Source organism: Plectropomus leopardus, chromosome 16 (genome assembly GCF_008729295.1).
Source record: "Plectropomus leopardus isolate mb chromosome 16, YSFRI_Pleo_2.0, whole genome shotgun sequence".
Lineage (NCBI taxonomy): Eukaryota > Metazoa > Chordata > Actinopteri > Perciformes > Serranidae > Plectropomus > Plectropomus leopardus.
Window position 1 is genome coordinate 13557080 of NC_056478.1, and position 24751 is coordinate 13581830.

The following is a 24751-nucleotide window of genomic DNA, read 5'->3' on the forward strand; positions in this document are numbered from 1 at the left end:
CATGAGTCAGCTCCTCCAGCTCCAGGGGTGCTGATGTGTAGGTGACCCCGACCTCGAAACGTGGCGTCTGCCTCAGTTAATGACATGAATTGAGACACAGTCTGACCATTATCAGCCAGGAGGCCGCCTGGCAAAAATAGTACAGCAGTGAACTCTTCTGTTTGTTACTGGTTACTGCATGTTAATTTTTTTTTTTTTTTTACTTTATGCAGACTATATGGGCAGTGTAGTTGGGTCTAACTATGACTATTTTGTGATTTTTATTATTATTATGTGAGTTTTATTACTGATTTATTTATTCTCATTCATTAATTGTTCGTGGACACATATACTTTTAAAATTAACTGCCACGTCATGAATGCATCATAACTTACAAACTAACAAACAATAAAAAACTACAAATTTGATAATCCAAAGCTTTTTTTTTTTTAATTAATTTTTTTTCTCTTTATTCTATTAATTATTTTTGTTATCGAGTTATTCATTACAATTTGTGGAACATTTCTTGCAAAGTAGCTCATTACCTTAAAAAGAAAATAACAACAACCATTTGCTCAGACTTTAAAGGTTAGACTACTTGTGGAGGCGTCTGAACGCAGCACAAGAAAGGGGATTTTTATCCAGGTTTCAAAGAATTGAATAAAGTTTTTTTGTTTGTTTTTTAATAATATGAAAGTAAAATTTCAAACCCTTAAAAAAATCTAATGTTTAATACATACAAGGACCCAAAGATTAATTTTAGTGTTAATTATTTGATTTAATGGGTAAATACTTTGTAACATATTTTATTTCATTGTCTTAAAATCAAAAAGTGTATTCTTTTATTTTTTCGAATTTTCTAAATCTATCAATCTATCTATCTATCTATTTATCTTTTTATCTGTCCTTTTAAAACTTATCATTCATTTTTCTCATCCAAAGGGGTTATTTGTCAACAACTTAATTATATTCAATTTTTCCGTTAGGTTACTGTGTTTTGTCGTTTTTATTCTTTTCATATTCACCTTCTAATGATTAAGGTAACATGGTTGTAGGCTATGTTTTGTTCAATAAAGTTTTGAACAGAAAAAAAAGAGGCTGTATGACAAGGACTGTTAGCTATCGTTAGCAGTTTCTCAACAGAGGCAACTACAGTAACAGCGAGTTGTATTTATATATAACAACCACGCATATCATCACCATCACTCTCCAGCCGACACAACGTCCAGGTGAGATGCTACTCGCGTGCTAACCCAAAATTATGTCGCTAAATTAGCTTGTTGGGAACTTCCGAGCTGGCTAGCTGTTGTTAGCCAACATTAGCCGGTGTAAGCTAGCCTGCCATTGTTACAAAACAAGTTGATTTAATAGCGAAACAACTGTTGACAACAAACTGGGGGGCAGTATGAGGATGTATTCAACTTACTGTGCGCGGCTTTTAATGCCTCTGTTGTTGTCGCCGGTCCATGTTTGTTTTAAGTAAAGTCAAACTGTCAGAAACATTAACAGGCTCCGTTGCTGTGCTGCTGCTGGGAAGCTACATCAGTTGTCATCAGCGTGTGCGCCTTATTATCAGTGAGCCAGCCTGATTAACTGATCCAGCTGATTTAAAGCAAAGCTGGCGTGAATGATATTCACCACAGTTAAGGTTTAGTTATGATAAAATGTGTGATTTATGGCTCAGTGACTAGTTCAGTGATGTAGCCTACACCCATAAATGTCCATGCAATCTGCATTTATCCGGCGTGAATACAGTTAAGACTAAAGCTATTCTGTTTAAAAGGTGAGTTTACGTATCTTTCTGTATTTTTCTGTATTTAGTGGTTATGGAGACACACAGGCACATACGGTTTACTTCAGCAGTAGCACTATAGATGCGCTCTTCAGGTACTTTCTCAGTACTCTGTCCACGCAGTAAATAATCAAAATACCATGACAGGCGTTTATTGTAAACAACGTGTGTCTTATTTCTGTCGGTTTTAAGTCATTCAGCTACGCTTTATTTCAGTGGTTCAAGTGCTTTTATCAGTTTCTTTATAGTTTACAGTTTTTGTATCGAGTGTGTAAAAACACATGATACCTTGATATTTTATACTGACTATGGGAAGACTAGTCTAGGCTGCACAATCAGACATCCATCTGCAACACTGACATCATCTCACTGTAAATTTAACTCCGCAAAAAGAAAGCAGAGTGCCTTTTTCAAAGATTTCACAATTATACTGTTTTCTAGGATCCTTCTGAAGCTGCCTCACTACTTCCTAATGTAAGAAAGGGAAGGTTTTGACCTCCTTGATATCTCTCTGTGAAGCTTCCTAATAAGGTATTTGTATGAGACAGACTTCTAGGTGCATCACGTGACTGTAGATGACTTTCATAAACCAGTGGAGGGCGCTGTTACACAACCGCTGCTCAAACTATAGACATGACAAGAGACCAACATCAGAGCCTCAGACAGCTTAGGTTTGCTTAGTCACTCAGTTTGTTTGTAAGTCCTGTTTCATTTAGTATTTCTATGACAAGGCTGTTATTATGTTAGTGTTGAATTACTTTTACCACAAATGACAAACAGTTAACATCACATCATTCCCATCATGTTAATATTTAACTGTGAAATCCCTGTAATGTCATTTAGTCTTTTTTATTGCCATCTGAGATGCAATATATATATATATATATGTATATTTTAATAAATGAAGTGTATGCTCTGCAACAAAGATGTTTTTGGAATCTGTCTTGTGGTATTATGTGATAATATGACAGTTAATCCCATCTTGTTTTTTTCATTATTCCCTTTAAAGATAATCTGAACTACTCCTTTTCACACACATACAGAGGTAAACTCTTTCAATCATCACTTAAGACTCACTAGAAGTGTGAGCCAGTGTTTGGTTTTTTTTTGCATACACTATCCTCTACCTGTAATTTCTGTTTTTTTCTTATTTTTTTTCTGTGTACAGGGCATATGGGCGTAAACCCCTACAGGGCTCAGATGAGATCAGGGCTTTTTAAAAGGTAGCAACCAGGTGCCAGATTGTAAGCAGAAGGCTTTCAAGACACAGTGTCAAAAAAAGCAAATATAAGAAGCAGAAATGCCATATGAGAGTGGATATAGGGTTGGCCTTTACTCAAACTTTCGTTTGCAAGCATGTATCAAAACGGTAACTCACAATCCTACATAGTATCCCTCTAAGCTTCCCTTTTGCATTGTTATTTGGTCTGTTTTTGGTTAGACAAAGTCTTTGGAGCTTTCTTGCTGTAAACACTTTTTTTAAAAAAAAAAAAAAAAAAAAAGCTTTGGGAACCAAAGGTAGTTTGAAGTGAATTTGCATCAGCCATTTACAACTGTGCCAAAGCTCTGGTACAACACCACACTGATTTCACAGTTTAAATTCTGTGTTCCCAAAACAACACTAAGAAAAGTACTCATCAGTCATGTGAAGTGATCATGTGGCACAAGCTCCAACATATTGAAACACTACACCTCCCCTTCTCCATCTTCACTACACTGACATTATTTGCTGTTTGTGCTTATTTGGCAGGACGGTGGATTTTCTCACAGTCGCCATCAGAAGCGCTCTGATGCAGGTCTGAAGATGGCGGAGGACCATGCTCATTGTATGTCCTGTGTTAATCAGAGATGCATGGTCAGACCTGAGCCCGGCATTTCATGTGATCTTATCACCTGTCCTTTGGTGTGTGGGGCTGTATTTCACTCCTGCAAAATTGATGAGCACCACCTTTTGTGCCCACTGATGAGGGTCCCCTGCCTCAATAGTGGCTACGGCTGCCCCTTCAACCTGGTGCGCAACCAGATGTATGCACACCTTGAAGTGTGCCCAGCTGGAGTGGTGTGCTGCACTATGGAGTGGAACAGATGGCCTGTTAGCTGCCTAGACTACACCTCCTATGAGAGCCTGAGCCGTGGGATGGAGGAGGTGGAGCAGCTGGATATGGCACTTGCTCTTCAGGACCAGCGGACACTACTTGAGTCTCTCAAGGTGATTGCAATGGCACCTACTGCAGAAGGAGAGCCACTTGTCCCTGTCAGTAAGGAGAACAGGGTAACACACTCAGCTGTGCTTACATCTGCCCCCGAGGCCTCCACCGTTATTGAGTCACCTTTGCAGTCGTCATCCTCAGATCAGCCACAACCTCCCCCAACAGGCTCGGTAAATGAGAGAATCGTCTGTGGAATTAACGGCTTGAACGAGGAGCACTTCGGTAAACTTTACGAGGCTACAGTGGAGACTGCAAGAAGCTTAGCCGCTGCTTTAGACTTTGTTAGCAGCGCCGGCTCTGCAGACAGCAGCACAGAATGTGTGAACAGAGGAGCTAGACTGAGCAACAATGGAGACCTTAAGAATGGACCGGAAGATAAAAGACCGGCTGATAGTTTGAATAAAAGAGAGATGCAGGAGCACAGTGTTTGTTCTAGCTGTTTGAAAGGAAATGACGCACTGAAAGGAAGAGATCCCAAGATTTTAAACACAACAAATGGACCGCTGTCAGGAGAAATGGAGGCCTGTCCTATCAAAGTGCAAGATGAAATGACTGCAGGGGTTTCTCAGGAGCCAGTCACCCCTCCGTTGGCATCTCCAGTGCATGTCAGTCAGGGTGTGGCGCAGAGAGCTGGTCATGTGGTCCTGGAAGATCGGGGGCTAGTTCTTTTAGAAAACCTCGACCACAAGATCCACAACTACCAGTTTTTTCGAGGCCAGGGCCAATGTTCATTACCTAATGGACGAATAGGTTTCATCCCAGGACGGCCACTGTATCGATTGCGCCCCAAAATGGAGGACAAGGCAGTCGATACCTCGGACCTGGAGCAGGATGACGACCCCATGGGTCTGGGAGAAATCGATCTGATCACAGCAGCGCTGCTCTTCTGTTTAGAGGAGTCCAGAGAGTGTAGAAGAATCTCCGACACAGTCTACGTGGACGGCTACCATGTTGACTTTGGCACACAGACTTTCACGTTCCCTGCAGCGATCTTGGTAACCAACACTAGAGTGGGCGACATTGCCTCTGCGTCTGCCTGCGACCACGCTGCCCCCCAGCTCTCCTACCCCAGCCCCTTCCGCACCCTCCGCCTTGGTCTTGTCCTGGAAGCTCTGGAGGTTGAGGCAGTCCCACATAACCGCTACCTTCCTCCTAACCCCCGCTATCAGCACATGTTCCCCTTTGTTTGTGGTCAGTCGCTGCGCAGGGACCAGTTCTCTTCTCACTTTACAAACGTCCATGGCGACATTCACGCAGGTCTCAACGGTTGGATGGAGCACCGCTGCCCCCTGGCATATTACGGCTGCACATTTTCTCAGCGGAGGTTTTACCCATCCACCCAGGGGGCCAAAGTGGTTCATGACAGGCACCTCAGGTCCTTCGGGGTGCAGCCCTGTCCAAGGGCAAAACTTGCGAGTGACTTACAGACTGACCAATTTAGTGGGCTTCCTATTGAGATACTGTGGCACATAGCTGGTTTCCTGGACAGTTTCAGCCTGTGCCAGCTGTCACTGGTGTCACGGACTATGAGGGAACTGTGTGCCAGTCTGCTCCAGACCAGGGGCATCGTGGAGCTGCAGTGGGAGCGAAGACAATGTCCTGTTGCCCCTGGAACTGTGTCTTGGCAGATCAAAAATAAAGTGAGTAGAAAACCTGTTATAGAGCTGTGAGCCACTCTGTCAGTTTTTTGCTAGATTTAAAAGAAAAATTCCTAACTCTGTGAAACTTCACAAAGATGCATGTGCTCATGCAAGAGGCAGCATTCATAGCTGATGTGCCACTGTAGCTCTACAGTAAATGCTGTAACATATGCACAACGAGAATTACTGCCTGGCAGTTACATTTCTAAATGCACCAGTCAACTTGCATTTACAGTTCACATCAATGTCTGTGAAAACATGGATGCTTCACACACATGCCACCAAAGCTTAAAATGTGTTCTGATTATATTGGAATGACATTTTGGGTTTTAGGGTTGCCCTTACCAAAAGCAGATAGTGTAGCTTCACACAAGGATTGTTTGAAAATTGCATCATCAGATCAACAGGTCCTCCTCATTCAGATGTCTTTTTTATTCTCTGCTGCAGGTGTGGAGATTCAGCACCGCCTTCAGCCCCGTGTTATCGTGGGGTTTCACTGATCTCCCCAGCATGTCGGACCATCTTAAGAAGTGCCACTTCAACATCGTGGAACACAAGACTGAGCCCGTACCTCTTCCTGCCATGTGTACTGCACGAGACGGACAGTCACTGCGTCGCGTCCTGCGTCACATTAACACCTGACCAAACAAGCCTGACTTCTCGTAGCTGGACAACTGTGGTGTCATGTGGGTGTTGCAATTACAGATTTTGTGTCTTGAAAACAAATAACTCTTCCTGCTTTACACTAGATCATAAAAAAAGCCTTAATGAAATAACACCTTATCTGCCACATTAAGGTCTGTTGTCGTGGGTGTCTCTATGTGGAGAAACATTTAGCTTTGCATGGATGTGTGCTGAAAGTGCGCCTTTATTCTGGTGAGATAAAATATATTTTCTTGAAGACAAATATGCACTATATGTTTATATTATTATATGTGATATACTGATAAATGTTTTCACTAGCTTGCCTTTCACTAGTAGCCATGGGGAAAGCAGATTGTTGGTTATATTGCATTATTTCTGTGTGACAGAAGTTTTGCCAGCACTTTACACAAGATTTGCTAATCCCTCCTCCAGTATGTCGATTTGTGACCCTAAATGATCAAGTCTTTCTGAACCTGAAGTGGGTGTCAACCCATGCAAATCTGGGTTTATATGATGTCAAGACACGAGTCAAAACAGATAGACGTTAATATAAGGACAGCCTGATGATGCATGTAATTTGCTACTGTTCAAATAAAGTCTTTACAGCCTTTTATGGATTTGTCTTTAAAGTTCTCCTTGTTTATTGTATTTAGATGTCATAGATGTCTGGATAAAAGGAAAATTGATCTTTAAAATGCAACTTTTTCCCTCTATTTTAGAAATGAAATATAGATTCAAATACAAACATAAGGATGGGGGGAAAATCAATACAGTTTAGTAAAACAATATTTTGTGTGGCAATATTGTATCAATGCACAGACATTAAGTATGTTTTCATTATATAAATTATTAACATTGCAAAAACAAATTCAAGGTTTGGTAGCCTGCTAAAATAATAAAGTGCTTTTTCAGTCATTTTACAATAGAATTAAGTGAGTGACCCTTCTATTGTGTTTGGGTCAAATTTAACCCCTTTCATGTTAAAATATATCATAAATATTAGCCTGTTTTTCTTTTTGGTTTGTTTGTTTGTTTTTTGTTTTCTTTTAATCTATTTTTGGACAGGTCTTTAAAACAGCTATATTAATGGAATAAAACATAAGAGATATTAATTGGTTCAACATAAGAGACCGTTTTACAGCCTGTAATTCAGACTGAGTTGTTTATAGCCGATGAACTTTAATCCATCTGAAGTTCACAGCATCCCAGATATAGTTACGCAAAACATTTTGCAGATAAGAATTCAAATATGTAGATTATAACATCTCAGGTGTCTGCTGAAACACAGGTTTGCTGTGAGCCCTGTCGCCATCACATTGGCCACGAGCGCCACAGTTTGTGTTTCCTTCCCGAAAGGAATAAAGAAAAAGATATGAAGTTGCACCTGGACCTTAAAGAACATCAGTTCTCAACATGTGGCTTGGAGGAGCTGGTCCTGCACACAATCATTACTCAACAAAATTGTAGAGTCAACACCGAAAATAATGCTACAAGCCTAAAGCCTTTCCTGACAATTAAAATGTTTTATATGTGAACAGCCAACACAGTCTCTGTGCAGCATCTGTATGTACAAAAAAATCTCTCTCCAGGAGTGTTTCAGGACACTGACAACATTTTGTTCATTGAGCAGATATGTTGAGTGATTTGTGCATTTTTTCCAGCTCAGCCAAACTTCCTGTTAGTTTGAAGTGTTTTAGTAAACTCTGCGTTGTTTAGGTCCAAGATAGTGTTGCATACTTTTTTTCCTTGTCTCTTTCTCTGAGAAAACAAGAAACTGTAGCGCTTGCCTCCAATATGTTTTATCTTTGGTTATAAAGCTTTATCAAGCGGTGGAGCTTCACTGAAAGCCATCTGCGTCTGTCATGGTGACGACGCTCATAGCAAAACGTCTCTAAACAGACTTGGAGCAGTTAGAATTTACCTATCTGAATTTAAATCTGCAAACCGGATCTGAGCCACCATGAACTCCCATTAGGTCATAGCTCGAATACAGTCCATCCTTAACTTGGAAATACAAGGCTGTAACTTTGTGTAAAGCCTCTCTAAAGGGACTGTGTGTGTGTGTGTGTGTGTGTTGGTGTATGTATACTGAATATCCTGTTCAGATAATCTTTGCCTGCAGCTGCACGGTACTTTGCATGTGAATTTGCAGATGTATTTATGTTATTTCCAACAAAGAAAAAAGACTGAAATGAACCTTCTGTAATAGTTTAAAAGTCATAACTAAACGATCTGCTGCTGTTCACCAGAGGAGGGAGGAGCATGAGATGTGGAGATATAAGAAAAGGAGCAGGATAAAGCAGGAGTCAAAACATAAGCGATGCAGGTATTTTGCTTTAACAATAACACTGACATTCACCACTGACTTTAGGTATTCTTTCTTCTTTTTCTCTTTAAATCCACATTTTGCTACTGAATGACAATGGAGTACAAGTTAGAAGTGACAACAGGTAACATGACAAATGCAGGCACATGTGACAACATATTTGTCACCTTGATTGGAACTGAAGGGAAGAGTGAGCGAACTGAGTTGGACAGCGCAGGTGCAGATTTTAAAACTGGGATGGTAAGTTGAATCCAGTTTTTTTGATCACTGTCCAGTAAATGAGACTTAAATTAAGTCTGTCCCAATAACCTCAGTTTTTTGTGGATGCATGTGTTGGGCTGGCATTTGTGTACTTTAAGGTGGATAAACAAGACTGAATTTACTGCACTTATTTTACTTTACTGCTATTTTTACTTATCAGTCCATATGGAAATAAGATGCACATCTGAACTAACCAAGAAGGACTGATGGCCTAGGCAACATGATAACTTATTGGCAATAACTCAGCGGTCATGAGTCTGAGCCTTGAAATTTTGCAGAATTCATGCATGTGTACAGCCCTAATAATCCCAGAGTGGCCTTCACAAGATCAGAAAAAAATCAGCATGACCTTCTTTTAATATATACATTTAGTTGCAAATCCACATCCAAATATATATGTACATTTTTCAAAACATTTACTATTCTTTAAATATATGATTTGCTACAGAACAAATCCTCTGATTAAATATACTGTAGAAGACATATGTGCTCATTTATTAATGTGTCAATCAGTGTTTTTCATTTCATTGTTTTAAGCTCAAAACCAAATGCCAGAAAAAAGATGGCAGTGAATGTTTCTGCAGACCACAGATATTAGGGACATAACGGTTTATGAAATTCACGGTTGGTTCAATATGGTACAGTGGTGGCACAGTACGATATGTTTTTGATACAGCAAAAATTTAAAAATGCCAGACAAAATTTCCATGAACTTTCAAATGTTTTATATTATGTTTATTTTAATTCACTTATTTATTGAAACTACCTTAATAAAGTATAATCTTTTTTGACTTTGAAGAGTGATGGAGGTATATCTGAGTGAGCCATCCTCTGGGGTGTCTTTTTAGCAGCAAATAAACAAATATATAATGTTGTTGTTATAAACAAAAAGAAACAATTATATTTCTGAAATGCCAAATAAATTACTTATTTTAACATTTAACATTAGTTTAGTATTTCTAAGACACAAAAGTTAATATTTCAACAATGTTGTGCTTAACATGGTTAGATTTAGGCAAAAAACAAAACAAAAAAAACAACAACTTGGTAATTGTTAGAAAAAGATTATGATTTGGCCTAAAATACCAGATTTTGGGTGCACAAACCATGCAAAAAATGCAGAACCTACTACTTGCCTACTACTTGCCTACTACTGCAGGCAAAAAACACAGCAACAGGTCGTTAAACACCCACATTTGCTGACTAGAAAGCCACTGAAAACACAGCAATGACTTGCTAAAAACACTTTTTCTATGGTTTTCTGGTCTCAGACATTGATCTACAGCTTGACAGGCAACTTGCCAGGTAGGAAAGAATATGTTTTAGCTTAAAATATTTGATTTTGTGTGCACAACCCCTGCTGGAAAAGCTGCAAAGTCTCAGTCAGAACTTAGCCACTACTGCAGGCAGAAAACACAGCAACACATCACTAAACACCCATGTTTGTTGGCTAAAACTCTGCTGGAAACACAGCAATGACTCATTAAAATAACAACCAGTTTTGTTGTTTGCTGGTCTTGAAAAGTGGTCTGCAGCTTGGAGTCACACCCATCTATCGTCCCCTCCACTTCCATATGTCAAAGCAGCACATATACATAGTTAAAAAAAGTTGATATGATACGTATGTATCATATTTGCGGTTTGCAGAAAACATAAAATGCAAATATTTTCCTCTGGCAACTATTCCTTTATATGGTGTTTGGTGCTACCATCCAGAGATGTTTGAGGTGATGGCAACAGAGAGTGCAATTAGACTGAAAAAAATTGTATCAGAGCACTACGGAAGTCTGTAAAATCTTAGTTTTAATACATACTGATGAAAGGTTTTGGTATGATGTGATGTTTTCCAGACAGGGAACTACAGTGTGAAAACCAGTTTGTCTCTGGGGAAACTTCTGCTGGTTAAAGTGGAGAAAGATCCATTTTTGTTTCTCCCAGAAGATGAATGGTACTGCTCTAAAGTCGTGGTGACGCCTCCAGAAGGAGAAGCCATTCTTTTCCCCTGTTACAGATGGATCTCCAGGGGAGAACTGGTGGAGCTGAGAGGAGGGAGAGGTCTGACTCAAATTCCCCAAATAATTGATATATAGAACACTGAAATTAAGATTTACGGATATCACTTCTCTCCACAATGGTTTTGGATTTTTTTATTATTTTTGTCATTTAAATTGTCTGGTTGCTGTGTTGTTTTCACGCCTCAGCCATGAAGGGTTTTGAGGAGGACCACCCCCTGTTGCTCGACCACCGTAAAAAAGAGCTGATAGAAAAAAAGAGCTTGTACCAGTAAGTTTCTGTGCGCACCCTTACAGCTTCATGTTGTCTCATAACCTTACCAGGACAAACCGTTGTGATTTAAATTTTTATTTTTTAGTTGGGAGGTTTGGGATCAAAAGCTACCACACAGGAGTAATTTCAAAGACGTATCTGAGCTCCCAGCAGAAGTCCGCTTCTCTTTGTCCAAGAAAATGGAAATCCTTTACACAAAAGCCATGATGTGAGTCAGTGATTCCAGTATAATCTATGTCTTACATGTACGTCTATTTTTTAAATGAAGCATTTAATCACTATATTGTTAACTGATTGGTTTTGTTTTCCTCTTCTCAGTGGTGCTGAGCTCATGTTCAAGGGGTTGATTGTTTCCACTAAAGACTGGGAAAAAATTGAGGATATCAAAGGCATCTTCTGGACTAAAAAGACAACAGTGTCAGGTAATGTTTTTTCTCTATAACTTCACTCACTAAACTGTTACTCCTATAGTTTAGTAAGAGTAGGTGATCATGCATACAAGAATACTGACGTAAGTGCTGGTAAACACATTAAGGTGACTAAGCAGCCTTGGCCCTCGATAGCCACCAGAGGCAAAAATCATTCAAATAAATACATGCTACAAATTGTAACGGGTTCAGTACATCAGTTATGAATAATGTAATGGTCTTAATATTGAAATATATTTTTTCAGTTGGTTAAAGAGCACTGAGGGACAGCTGTGAAAATTAACGGTGACTGACAGGAATTGTGCAGAAGCTGTGAAGATTTGTAGACCGTTGCTTACTGTTGGCCCTAAAGTTGTGCCAAAATGTTTGCATTAACAAAGAATCACATGACTGTGTGATAAGTGTCAGAGCACAAGTTGTTAGAAAAACATGGTTATATAAGCTGAGGCTCCGTTAAATATGTGCATTAGCTTAGATTAGATGCTGTCCCTGTAAAACGATCTGAGTTTTTCTACGATGTAAAAACCTTCAAACAAATAATCCTGTTCTTAGTTGAATGACAATAATTATGTTGAATTTCAAACCACAAGGAAGAAAAACATTTTAGATATTATATTTGTAAACTGCTGTTCTTCCAGAGTATGTTTCTGAGCACTGGAAGGAGGACGACTTTTATGGATACCAGTTTCTGAACGGAGTCAACCCCAATGTGATCAAGCGCTGCTCAGAGCTTCCCCCAAACTTTCCAGTCACAGAGGAGATGGTGAAGCCGTTCCTGGCAGAGGGAAGCTCTCTGCAGAAGGAAATGGAGGTAAGAAAGACGAGTGGCACCAAAATCTTTACTAATGGAGATAATGTGTAGGTTTAACTGTAGAATTTACTTGTTTGGCAGTGGTCCAAGTCCATAATACTGGACGACCATTTCACTGTTTGATATTGTCTGAATTGAATTGAATTGAATTGAAAACAAATCTGATACCTCTTTATGTTTTCCACACTCCTGTTCTCTATTTTTCCTTCCCAAACAGAAAGGCAACATATTCCTCTGTGACCTCAACCGCATGGATGGATTGTCCACTCAGGTGTATAATGGTGAACCTCTGCACGTGACTGCTGGTCTCTGTTTGCTCTTCTCAAACCCAGAAAAAAAACTGAAGCCAATTGCAATTCAGGTACTTAACTGACAGAGTAAATCAGTGAGAGTAGTCACATTTGCATATGGGAAGTTTTAGAATAATTATATATTATACATTATACTGCAGTGGCACAAAAATGTACAGTGCTGCACGAGGAGAGAATGGCAAAAATAATTGTGCTTCTGAAACCTGAGCAATTTGGCCTGGTTTCTTTCAAAAACAAGTTACAAGAAACTGGAATTTAAGAAAGAAAGAAAGAAAGAAAGAAAGAAAGAAAGAAAGAAAGAAAACTTTGATTTCTGGATATTTTTACCTATTTTTTTACGTTTTTCTTTTACTAATATTAACTTCTAATAATTTCTCTCTCTCTCAAAATCAATTGTCAGTACATTTTCCTGTCACCTTTTCTTCATTTCTTGCAATTTGTAGGACATCTGTTACTTATTTGCTCAGGTTTGAAAAGTTTGAATTCAAGTTAAAGGTGTCTGAATCCAGCACAAGAAAGGTAATATTCCAGGTTTCAAAGGGTTAAATTCACATGTAAGGTGCCTGAATGCACAAGAAAAGTAATATTCCAGGTTTCAAAGGGTTAAGCAGTGGCTCTACAAAAAAAAATATGGTGTGGAATAGTCATCAGTTTGCATTTAGATTTTAAAATATAAACATTTAAGTTTTTTTTTATTCCAGTTGCATCAACAACCTTCGGAGCAGAATCCGATCTTTCTGCCCAGTGACCCGGAGACTGACTGGCTGCTGGCAAAGATGTTTTTTAAAAATGCAGATTTGATGCAACATCAGTCAGTCTATCACTTCATGAACTCTCACGGTTTGGCAGATGTCTTCACCGTCGCCACTCTCCGCAGCTTCTCTGTGATTCATCCCCTCTACAAGGTATAAGCCCCTTTTACACTGCCTCTTCAAGGTGGGAATTTCACTGTTATGCCGCCTCGCTGTTTTGTACAAAAGGTACAATCAGGGAATGTCTTATGTTTGGCTTTGTTGCCATCAGGGATTATCATGTCAAAAATTTTCTGAGAGCAACAAAAAGAGAATAAATTTGTTAAATTGTTGAGCCCATGACACACGCCAGCAGGGTGTTTCCTGTAATTTTCTGACTGATTAACAGAAATGTTTGTGTTCTCTGACTTTGGTGGAGACATTTTAATAGACACTCTCTTTCTGTACAGCTGCTGATACCTCATGTCCATTACACTCTCCAAATAAACATTTTGGGAAAGAAATCTATTTTTGGACCTGACGGGATTGTAAGTAAGGTATGAATCTTTAACGTTATGAATAACAAATGCTGATACAGATATTTACATGATGGTAAAAAACACATAAACCATCAGTATTTCTTTATGAACCACGAACTGTCCCTTGTTAAATGTGCATTGCTGATTGTTAGAGTTCACTTGGACTGGAGGGGATGACAGTGCTCATGAGAAGGGCTCACTCTGAAACGACCTACAGCTCCCTCTGTCTGCCAGAGAACATCACTGCACGAGGACTGGAGTCCATACCAAACTTCTACTACAGAGATGACGGCCTGAAGCTGTGGAACATCATCAACAGGTTAGCTTTCAACAAATACTGCAAATGTAATCTTTTTTACAAGCATCAGTTTTGAGTCTGTCTTTTTTCATATTCAAATGTAACTATGTAAAAATTAAAAACAGAATGTTTTGTGCTCTCCAGCTTCGTGAAGGCAGTAGTGGAGCACTATTATCCCTCAGACAATGAGGTGTGCAAAGACACTGAGCTACAGGAGTGGATCAGTGAGATATTCACACATGGCTTCTTAGAAAACAAAGCCACAGGTATTTAACATGTTAATATAATAATTAAATATTTCTATATAGTTGCCTATAATATTTTAAAATTGAATAGTAAATGCCAATAATCACAGATAATGATCATGCTGCCTGCAGGGTTTCCATCAGGCTTTCAATCTGTCGAGGAAGTGATCAAGTTTATCACCATGGTGATCTTTACGGTGACGGCTCAGCATGCTGCAGTCAATACTGGACAGGTGAGGCAATGAGTAATGTGGAAAATGTAGAAAAGTGTAACCCTTTAACATCTCAATCAACATCAGTATTTCTGTGCTGCATTCAGACGCCTTTCAGAAGCATTTAAACCTTTGAAACCTGAAAAAATTGGTTTGATTACCGTCAAAAGAAAAAGATAAGAAAAAATACAAGATAATGAGTACCTTGGCAAGAAATGTCACACAACTGCAAAAAAAAAAAAAAATGTGTAAGGTGACAAGGACATTATATTATATTATATATATATGTGTGTGTATATATATATATATATATATATATATATATATATATGTGTGTGTGTGTGTGTGTGTGTGTGTGTGTGTGTATATATATAATATATAGATAGATAGATAGATAGATAGATAGATAGATAGATATGCACTTTCTCATCATTCTGCACAGTAGACCAAAACAATGAGAAACATGCTGTATTTCTGAGTGAATGGGGACTTCAATAATCACAAAAATAAACAGTAATACATACTGAAACAATTATTTCATATTTTAGTTTGACTACTACTCCTGGGCGCCCAATGGCTCGCTCCTGCTGCGCAAACCCCCTCCAACCACTAAGGGGCAGTCAAGCATAAAGACAATTTTGGAGACCCTCCCAAATGTTGGCGAGACAGTGAAGTTTGCAGATGTGGCATGGACCCTTGCAAACAAGTACACTGACATGGTACGTTTGGTAATCAATAAAATTATTTTAACCCATCCACATTTTGAAAAATTCTACCAAACAGAATACTGCCTGATTCACTCTTTCCATTTGTCATTTTGGCAGGTTCCCATGGGAACATACCCCGAGGAGCGATTCGATGAGCCTGCCATTAAAGAGATGATCAAGAAATTTCAAGCAGAGCTGTCTTGCCTCAGTGAAGCAATTACAACAAGAAACTCACAGCTTGACCTGCCTTACACATATCTGAACCCTGCTGAGATAGAGAACAGTATAACTATTTAACTGAGTCTGAGGAAGCCATTCTTTGTCTTTCTGCATTAGTCAACGTGATCAGTGCCTTAACACCAGTTTTGCATGCAGGGTTTGTGTTGAGACTATAGTCTGGGCTTTATAATGTTTAGTGGGTCTATGGAGGGGCACCTTTATCTCTGTGTGAATTACATGGACATATGTTGAGAATTAATGAGTAATTTGGGTAATAAACATTAAAACTTGCACATACAATATGAGTAACTAGAGCAAAACAGCAAACATCTGCAGTTATGACAGAATGTGATTAAGTGCCTATTATTACACTGAAATTTTTGTGTTTGACAAAATCATCTTATGAAACTAGGCATCTCTGCATTTATATGCAAGAAAAACCAGAATATGGCACTATGTCTTCTGCACACTACTGTGGCTGCTGTTAGAGGCTGTGACATTAACTGAAGTTATTATATGCTGCGTATTCAAAATCATTTTACTTTTTAATGTTGGGAGGACAGAACAGTGTATTTGGTGATATGTGATGGTTTATTTACTTGCTCAAGTAAGCTTTATCAGTATGAACTTTGCTTTGAATCTGTTTTTATTTGCAGTTAAAATTAAAATGGCACAAGGTTCAATTATGTCATTTAGCATGTCCTGCATGTCAACATAATTTGAGCAAGACTAAAAAAAAAGTATGTCATTGAAAAAAAAAACAAAAAAACATACACTTTTGGTTATTTCAGTCGTTATGTACTCAGAAGATCAATTGCAGAGGAGTCTGATATAGTATGAAAATTATTTGTTATCATACCATGAACATTTGTTTATTCATGATATTTTGTTTTATCTATTTTCAAAGGAACTTTTTAATCATCTATTTTAAAAAATGATTTCAAATTTAAGTTGTAATACCATATATCTTTTATATTACCAGATAGAATTAAAGTTTTAGTTACTGCTAAAATCTCTTACTGTTGCAAGCAAGTCAGTTGTTTCTGCAAACTTCGGTAACTAAATGAACAGTGGGGCCCTCCATGAGAACAGTTGAAGTTGACATTTAATGCTTTGCTGTGACCATAGGACTAAACCTATAAGATATAAGATATGACACATAAATTATTATACTGCAATGTTATCTTAACTACAATCTCAAGCATATATATATATATATATATATATATATATATATACACATAAATAAAGTACATAATAATCAAATCACATGCATAGTTAGATAAGTAATATGCAATGCCAGTCAGTGCTTCGGCCCTAATAATAATTATCTATTCTGTTCAGTAGGTCCCTTGTAATGGACGGTGCTCATAGGATAGGATAGGGTTAACTTTGTTAATTCCCAAAGGGGAAACTCATTTTCCACCATGGTCAACATGCAACAACAAGACACAAGACAAGCACAGTACAACACACAACAATAAATAGACACCAGCCATAGTCACTGAGGCAGCGCAACTGTCCGCCACAACAATAGCAAAAGCTAAAAAGGTGTCCATACAACAGCCTCCGAAAATGAAAGACAAAATACAATGATAAATCATTTTTAAAAAAAATACTATTAAGGATGTGCAATTATGCAATGTGCAAAATCAGGGATGCCACCATCGGCAATGTGGCATGTTCCTACAGCAATCAATACAAATACAATACTACAATGACTAGAACTACAATACCATAACAGTGAGAGTAAAATCAACACTGACTGCCCAGTCAGATACAGCACAGCAGTGTTAGTCAGCAGTCCTGATATCTTCGCATTCATTAAATTAGGAAATTATTTCTCAGAACTACATTTAAGTATGAGAAAATGGTCAAAATCTCATCTTGATTTTATTTTTAACTCAGTTGTGTCCTGGAGAAACAGGCTGGACAAAGTTATTTTATTTTGAATTTTTCATCCTCTGGGGCTGTTTGTTTAGTTGCTTAAGGCCTGTTTTATTTTTGGGGTGAAAACTTGTTTTTTACTTCGTCTTTTCCACTGCCTTGAATACATGGTTAGAAAGAGGGCAGATGTTTTTTGGTTTGTATTTTAGAAAGTGGTGTGAACAAAAGTATAGAAGAAAACCTCTTGTTTCAGCAAAAACTGCAGTTTCATCTGCTTTTAACTGATCCATTTTACTTCAGCACCTTTAATGCCCTTCATTTAATTTGTAAATGTGACTGCACTAAAACTACACTTCCTGTCGTGTAATTTTACCTATTTTTCTGCATTTATTTAATGTAGTTTCTTATAACTAAGTACAGGAACAAAGACCACGGCTCATAGACATCCCATTTCCGTACAGAAGTATTTAAGCCTTTTCTATTCTAGATCTGTTCCCCTCCCCTTTGACTCAGTTCTCACACAACCCGTAACAGACAAGTAGAAAAACTGAATTAAAAATCTTACCTTAAACCTTAGACCAGGAGCTCTCTTCTGATAGTCATCTGTACTCATGAGTTCTCTCAGTCTCCTTCCATTCAGCGTCGTTGCTCAGCAATCCACACTCTTCGGTGCACATGGCCTTCATCCCATGCAACCTCCGGTGTTGTAATTTCCTCTCCTACCAGCAGCTCCAAGTAAAGATGGATAATCCAGGTGCTCAAACGATGGGCAAGACCTCCATGAGCTGTATTCACCATGCCATCAGTCCAACCGTTCTTCAGGCTCAAACATTTTGTCTGACTGGTCGCTCAAAGCATGCCTCACTGCAAAACACCCCTTTCTACTGCTCTAACAGGAAACAGAACTTTTTAAACTGCTTAAACTTTTCAGCATTATGTCCATTAGTACTGCAGTGATGTCACAGTGCATCCCATTTCCACATCTCGCCTCTCTGAGGGCCGGGTTGTATTAAAAACTGTACAAGCTGGGGCGGCCTCTAGCTAGAGTGTGCGCCCCATATGCTGAGGCCTCTGCAGCAGCCCGGGTTCGATTCCAGCCTGAGGCCCTTTGCTGTGTGTCATTTCCCCTCGCTCCCCCATCAATGTACAACTATCCTAAAAAATAAAAGGAAAATCCCCCCAAAAAGTAATATAAAAAAAAAACTACAAAAACTGTACAAACTGCCAATGTTTGAGCTGTCTTCTTTGTGTTACAGCTAAGAAAAGTCAGCAGCGCGGACCCAGATGCAGGACAGCAGGCAGGCAGATTTGGGAAAACAGACTTACAGGCACGTGAGTTGAATACCATGTGAGTATGAAAGCAGGCAAGCAGGAACAATCTGCAGGTAAAATCAAGAACACAGGAAAAACACAAGATGAGTGAGATATCCAGCGACTGGATGATGACAGTGGCAGGCTGTATGCTGGAGAGGTTGATGAGGTAACTGGGAACAGGTGTGACTTGAAAGAAAGTCTGGGGACAACTGGTGGCCAGCTGGAAAATAGCAGGTCAGTGGAATTAAAGGTACAAACATGATCAGGAGAAATAATGAGGGGCTGGAAACAGGAGCAGAGAGACCATGACACTTTCCCTCAGTCTTCACAAACAGCCAGAGCACATGAATCTCTCCATGCCGGCACACCTTTCTCCTTCTCCTGCTCCTGCTTTTCTGATCCCATCTTCTACAGTCACCTCAGTTCCTCCCACCTTGATACTGGTCATCCCAGCTGCACGGTCTTGACCTTTTTGTCATTTTTTTTGTCAACCCTATTGTATATTGTTTGAACCAGAGTGTTACAATTTATTATATTACTTGAAATGTATTGTATTACCTTTGATGAGGTATTTCTGTAAGCCTATTTGGGTTTCTAACCTCTTGGGCATCCTGTTTTTTACTGTGTTGTTTTTTTTTTTTTTTTTTTACCAGTTTTCTGTTACTGTTTTTAGTGGTGCGTAAATAAACAAATAAACAAAAAATAAATAACAGTGTTCCTACAACAGTGGACCATGGTGATGTCAGCAGCCAGAATGCACTGTTTCCTACAGCCCTTACCCTCTGATAAACTACCCCCACTCCCTACCAGCTGCAGGGAATTCAGTTAAATTTCGCACTTAAATTTGGTTTCTTGTTCTCCCCTTTCTTACATTATTTTTTGCACAGTTACAGCTCAGAGCTGGATGACTATTAGTACATCCACAGTCAAGCTACAGTCATAGCTCGATTAGGCCATTTAATAGGATTACTGCCATTGGTCCAGAATACAAGTAGCGGGGGAGGATCGATTTTTGACAAAGTATACATTTTGTTCAGGAAATGTAGTATAGTGAAAGTGAAAGTTAACAGAAATATGAAAACTTGAGAAAAGTACAGATTCTCCCTAAAAATTCTTAAGTACTGAAATAATGTATTGTTACTTTGGTACATTACACCACTATATATGTCATCTGTATAATCCTACAAGTCCATCTCCATCTCTCCACGATCGTGTTCCACTTGACGAAGCATCCCTTTCTTTTATGACGACTACATCACCATGACAGAGGACATCCAGCCGTTTACAGATGCAGCCCTTTCCATTGGCTTCACCTGCTAATATGGCAGCGGGTGGTTCTAAGTTGAATCACTGCCTGAATTTTTAACCCTTACCCTGACATCTCCCTTTGTCACTGACCCTGCATTCCCTTTATTCCTTTCATCCCTCAACCTTCATCCCTCCATCTGACCCTTCAATCCATCATGCAACAAACTCTTTATAAATCTATATCTTTGGAGTGTCCCTGTATTTAAAAGATGCTATAAATAAATTTGTCTTACCTTATTTCTTATGGAATTATTGCTCATAATGTTACATTTAAGTCTCTCTGAAATCAAACGCACTGTTTTACCAGCATACCTGGAATATCTCTTTTTACTTTGTCAAAGAGGACTTTAGTTTGTGCCAACCTTTGGTGGATTTGTGTGAACCCGCATGATGCTTTAGGTTATGATCTTGGTGCTACACGTTCTTCTTGGAAGGTTTCATGTAAAGGATTTATAGACGCCTGTTGAGGAAACATATCTCATATTTAACAAGAAAAATCTGAAAATTACTACATCACAGAAATATTCTTGTCTTTTTTACCCCTTTAATCATCTGTTGACCCCCACAGTGTTTCCTGGGTCCCAAACCCCTTATGTGGAAATCACACAAACACTAAATCATTGTGAAAGACATGGAGAGCACATGGCATCCAATCAACCTTTTATTTGTGCATAACATACTCAATAAACCCATACACCCCATACAAATAAAGATACACTCCACCTTACATTTGACCTGTTACTTTTTAGGCCCAAATGAGAAATTTTAACCCCTGTTTACTTTCCCCAAAGAGCAAGACCAAGCATGTTTAAAGAATTAGATTTGTTTTCTTTGTTTTTAGATGCAGCTAAGACTTAAGACGATGTAAGTTACATTGAACCCTGATCATCACTTACAAATGGAAACAACAATTGTGTGTTTTCCTCTGCTGCCTGTTGTTGCATCAAGTTTAGCTGCTTTCTTCTGGTCGGCACACCAGGTGTGTGCCGACTGCCAGCTATTGTATGCAACACACTGACTATACATGTATCTCATACAGCTCCACTTTAAAACCCCCCCTTCAGTTTCCAGTGTAGGCCACACCAACAGGATTTGAAGGACAGCTTTATAGCAATGTGGGTGTTGTTTTCTCATCTTTTCTGCAACACTTCCATTGGATCAAGTATCACTGTACTCAAGTAGGCAATTGCTGATGTGGAAACAAAGCAACATCACTACAGGAAAGTCCAACAGGGCAACATACCGTAGAGGGGCAGTCACACAGGTTGAAAACAAACCGGTTTTTATCCAGATTTGACCTTTATTCAGAGGTCAAACTGAAAGTCAGTGCACCTAAAATGTTGGAAATAATCCCTCACTGCACAGGAAAATTGTGCACACACAACTACAGTAAGTAGAGTAGGTCAAAATTGAAGCAGGGACACAGGCCTGTAGACTATTCCTGGGCACCAGGAAACAGTAGAAGTAAGACCTCTTTCTTTGTCTTCTTCAAAGGGAAAACATTCATGACTTTGGTCCTCTGCTTTTTATCACTGCCAGGTATTTTTATGGAGTTTTAAGACATGGTCCAACTCATCACTTAATGGCTTCTTTCCACAGACCCCATTTTACCCAAATATTGAACACCACACAAGGAATAATACGAGTAGCAATTGCAGAAAGTTACCATGATAAAATGCAGCCAGAAAACATGTTTTGTTTTGACAAACATCCACGGCTGTTAACTGTATAACAACCTGTTTTTATACCCTGCACCACAGACTGTGTGAAAGAAGTGGATGTAGCCTCTGGGATCTGAAAAGTGAAGTCAATGAGGAAGCAGCTTGAACCTACATTCTTTGTAATGGCCAGCGAGGGAGATTTGTAAGTCTATGAGAAAATGAGCCTACTTTTCACTTGATTTGTAGACTTAGTAAACATTTTCCAAATTCAATCTCAATTCAGTCCTAATCACAATTTTCCAAGTCTTCAATATAACGCGAGATAAAGGTACAGCAAGCTTAAGGGTGTTGCTGCTTTTGACTGACGAGTTGTTACCATTAACCTGACGATAAGGATGGAGGCTCAGCAATGCATTATGACAATGTGTAAGACAGCTCCATCCTCTTGTCCAAATATGGCCACTTCTGACTCAAAAAAACAAACAGAAAAAAACAAAGAAACCAAAAAAAAAAAAAACAACTAGATGTTGACAGCCAAAATACCACGCTCAAGGCTTTGCAGTCCACAAATGAATGGAAGAAGTAACGGTGGCTACATCCGCTTCTTTTGTACAATCTATTCCCTGAACCCACAGAAATAGAAAACAATTTTAATTTTCCAAAAGAGTTTTAAATTTGATTATGTTTCTGAGTTAACATATTTGACTCTTACTCAGTGATACTAAGAATTTACGGCTCAACCTGTAACATGCAGTTGGACTTGATGTCTCTAAAGGAGGAGCAGTTGAAGGAGGCCACAATAGTCTTCTGACCACACTTGTAGGGAACAAAAGAAAACGTGGCACGAATTCTGCAGTTTTTCTTTAAATCTGGCAACCTGTGGGTAAAACAAAGAGTGATCATTTAAAACAGAAAAAAAAGAAAAAAGGAAGGTCAGAATGGCTAAAAATTGGACATAGAACCACTTTTAAGTGCGGAAATGAGTCAAGTATTGAAATCTGGCATCAAATATTACATAAGATTCATATTGTTGTTTGTTTATTCTTAAATCACACAGTTCCTGATTTAAGTGAAATCTTTTTTGACAGAGCTGTTGTGCAGGTTTGCTTTTAGACAAATTTAAAGTTTCAGACATTTGGCTGCTTTTGTTAAATAAAACAGACGGTTTGTAGAAAAACATGTTTATCGTGTTTTTGTCAAACTAAAAGTTTTTTTACTGTCGGAAAGATGCTCTTTTCATAAAACCGAATTGTCTATGCAGTTGAAAGATGCAAATACCGTTAGAAATTGGTACCACAGGACCAGAACAGAGGCAACACAGTCACATAATGTTTATTCTTTGTTTGTTTTTTATAGTTTTTATAGTTGTTTTTACGTTATAGTAGTTACACAAAATGAGCTGAACAAAATTGTCACTCATCTGATGACATCAATGTGCTTTCCTATGCTGAGATGAGTGGAGGATGAAAGATTACGTTGTTAAATTTTACTTTTTGCATCATTACTCACTCCAATGGTGTAACTTCTTCACTGACTCACTCACTCACTCACTGATACTTCTATTCTGTTTCCTTAAAGCTATAAAACTGCTCTGTCACACAAATCTGTTGATAATCCAAGTTTGTTACAATGTCTGGTTATGCAGTGGTTTTGTTGTCATTAAGTGTCAGCTCATCGTTTTTTTTTCCACCAAGATATGACTTCACTGCCTTGTCCTTAAGTACAAAAGACAAACTTGCCTTACTTCCATTATATTCAAAGTGCCTTTATGCATTTTCATTTAGGTGGCCCCTACCTGCAAGACTTTTTTTAAATTATGTTATGTGAGGAAAAGTCAATAAACATATTTGGCATGGCCTTGGGAGTCTGGGGACCCTCACAGAAGTCCCAATAAGAAAAAATTTACGGCAACCACACCAAAGCGGACATAAGCACACACACAGAAGCGGAAACCATGAATTGGCCCTTACTGTAACCAGCTTAATATCTTGTATAGCATTCAACGAGGTTTTTTAGGAGTGGGTATCGACAACTGGTATTAATTGGTACCAGTACATGATTGGGTCGGTACTTAAAAACCAATAAGCTCCATGACAAACAGTGCTGCTATCGGTAATTATGACATAAATTGTCTGATGTTAAGTCATTCTAACCTGATTCTTTATTTTCTGCACCAAATTATAAATAGAAGTATCAATAAGAGTATCGATAAGTATCAATATCAATAAGCAGTATGGGTATTGGTATCAGTATCAGTATTAGTATCAGTGTCAGTATCAGGATCGATAAAGTCCTAATGAAACCCATCCCTATTTAAGATACACCAGCACACACACACACACTCACTTGATTTCAAGCTCATCTCTGAGCAGGCCAGATCCAGAGAGAGTCAGGCTGCACTTCGTTAGTGAAGTGTTGATCGGGTTCATGAAAACAAATTCCCCTGTTGCCGTCTCGTTCATTTTGGCCTTGTTGAGAACCTGGAACACACATAAACCAAATATATTATGTCAGGCAACCAAACTACAACCTGCAGAAACAAAACTAGCCATCATGCTTTATGATGAGAGAGAAAAACAGTCCAAATGAAACATACATTTTTATGCCATAGTTTTCACAGGGTTACATCTATTTATATCCCGAGTGTCAAGAGGAAAAAAGAGAGAAAAATGTGTTCATACAATGGTAATATTATTGCTTCCCACCGTACACCTCAGTTTAGTAAATGTTTGTACCTTTTAGAAATAATTCAGCTTAAAGCATGAAAAGTCAAAGTATCCATTATGCAGTCAAAATTTTAACTGCATAATGGATACTTTGACTTTTCATGCTTTAAGCTGAATTATTTCTAAAAGGTACAAACATTTACTAAACTGAGGTGTACGGTGGGAAGCAATAATATTACCATTGTATGAACACATTTTTCTCTCTTTTTTCCTCT

At 38.6% G+C, this 24751-nt stretch overlaps 3 protein-coding genes across 5 annotated transcripts in view; 2 read left to right on the forward strand and 1 right to left on the reverse strand.

The window, feature by feature from the left end:
• The first annotated feature begins 1041 nt into the window (after positions 1-1041).
• On the forward strand, positions 1042-6883 carry LOC121955657 (F-box only protein 30-like). Of its 2 annotated transcripts, none has more exons than XM_042503701.1 (3): positions 1042-1208; positions 3522-5621; positions 6069-6883. In XM_042503701.1, the coding sequence occupies exons 2-3, from the start codon at positions 3576-3578 to the stop codon at positions 6261-6263; spliced, it is 2241 nt and encodes a 746-aa protein (XP_042359635.1). In that variant the 5' UTR covers positions 1042-1208; positions 3522-3575; the 3' UTR covers positions 6264-6883. The 2 variants fall into 2 exon arrangements, with proteins under 2 accessions (XP_042359635.1, XP_042359636.1); XM_042503702.1 differs by lacking the exon at positions 1042-1208 and adding an exon at positions 1587-1762.
• A 1722-nt stretch (positions 6884-8605) lies between these two features.
• Positions 8606-15960, forward strand: LOC121955231 (hydroperoxide isomerase ALOXE3-like). Its single transcript, XM_042503087.1, has 14 exons — positions 8606-8832; positions 10704-10908; positions 11055-11136; positions 11225-11347; positions 11458-11561; positions 12206-12378; positions 12596-12739; positions 13391-13594; positions 13891-13977; positions 14112-14278; positions 14402-14523; positions 14635-14735; positions 15263-15433; positions 15539-15960. Exons 1-14 carry the CDS (start codon positions 8683-8685, stop codon positions 15716-15718), a joined length of 2013 nt encoding a protein of 670 aa, XP_042359021.1. The 5' UTR covers positions 8606-8682; the 3' UTR covers positions 15719-15960.
• A 4837-nt stretch (positions 15961-20797) lies between these two features.
• LOC121955228 (protein-glutamine gamma-glutamyltransferase E-like) overlaps positions 20798-24751 on the reverse strand; it is a 145228-nt gene continuing 141274 nt past the window's right edge. For both annotated transcript variants that reach the window (XM_042503080.1, XM_042503081.1), the window contains 2 exons: positions 24157-24290; positions 20798-22687 (listed from right to left, as the gene is read on the reverse strand). In XM_042503080.1, coding sequence (XP_042359014.1) covers positions 22540-22687; positions 24157-24290 — 282 coding nt within the window. In that variant the 3' untranslated portion in view covers positions 20798-22539. The remainder of the gene's footprint in view (positions 22688-24156; positions 24291-24751) is intronic.

Bases quoted from the DNA above. Each gene is read 5' to 3' on its own strand.
- LOC121955657 (XM_042503701.1), top strand. From the start codon at position 3,576: ATGGCGGAGGACCATGCTCATTGTATGTCCTGTGTTAATCAGAGATGC. The intron at 5,622-6,068 runs GTGAGTAGAAAA...TCTCTGCTGCAG, and splicing joins CTTGGCAGATCAAAAATAAA to GTGTGGAGATTCAGCACCGC.
- LOC121955231 (XM_042503087.1), top strand. From the start codon at position 8,683: ATGACAATGGAGTACAAGTTAGAAGTGACAACAGGTAACATGACAAAT. The intron at 11,348-11,457 runs GTGAGTCAGTGA...TCCTCTTCTCAG, and splicing joins CTTTACACAAAAGCCATGAT to TGGTGCTGAGCTCATGTTCA. The intron at 12,379-12,595 runs GTAAGAAAGACG...CTTCCCAAACAG, and splicing joins CTCTGCAGAAGGAAATGGAG to AAAGGCAACATATTCCTCTG.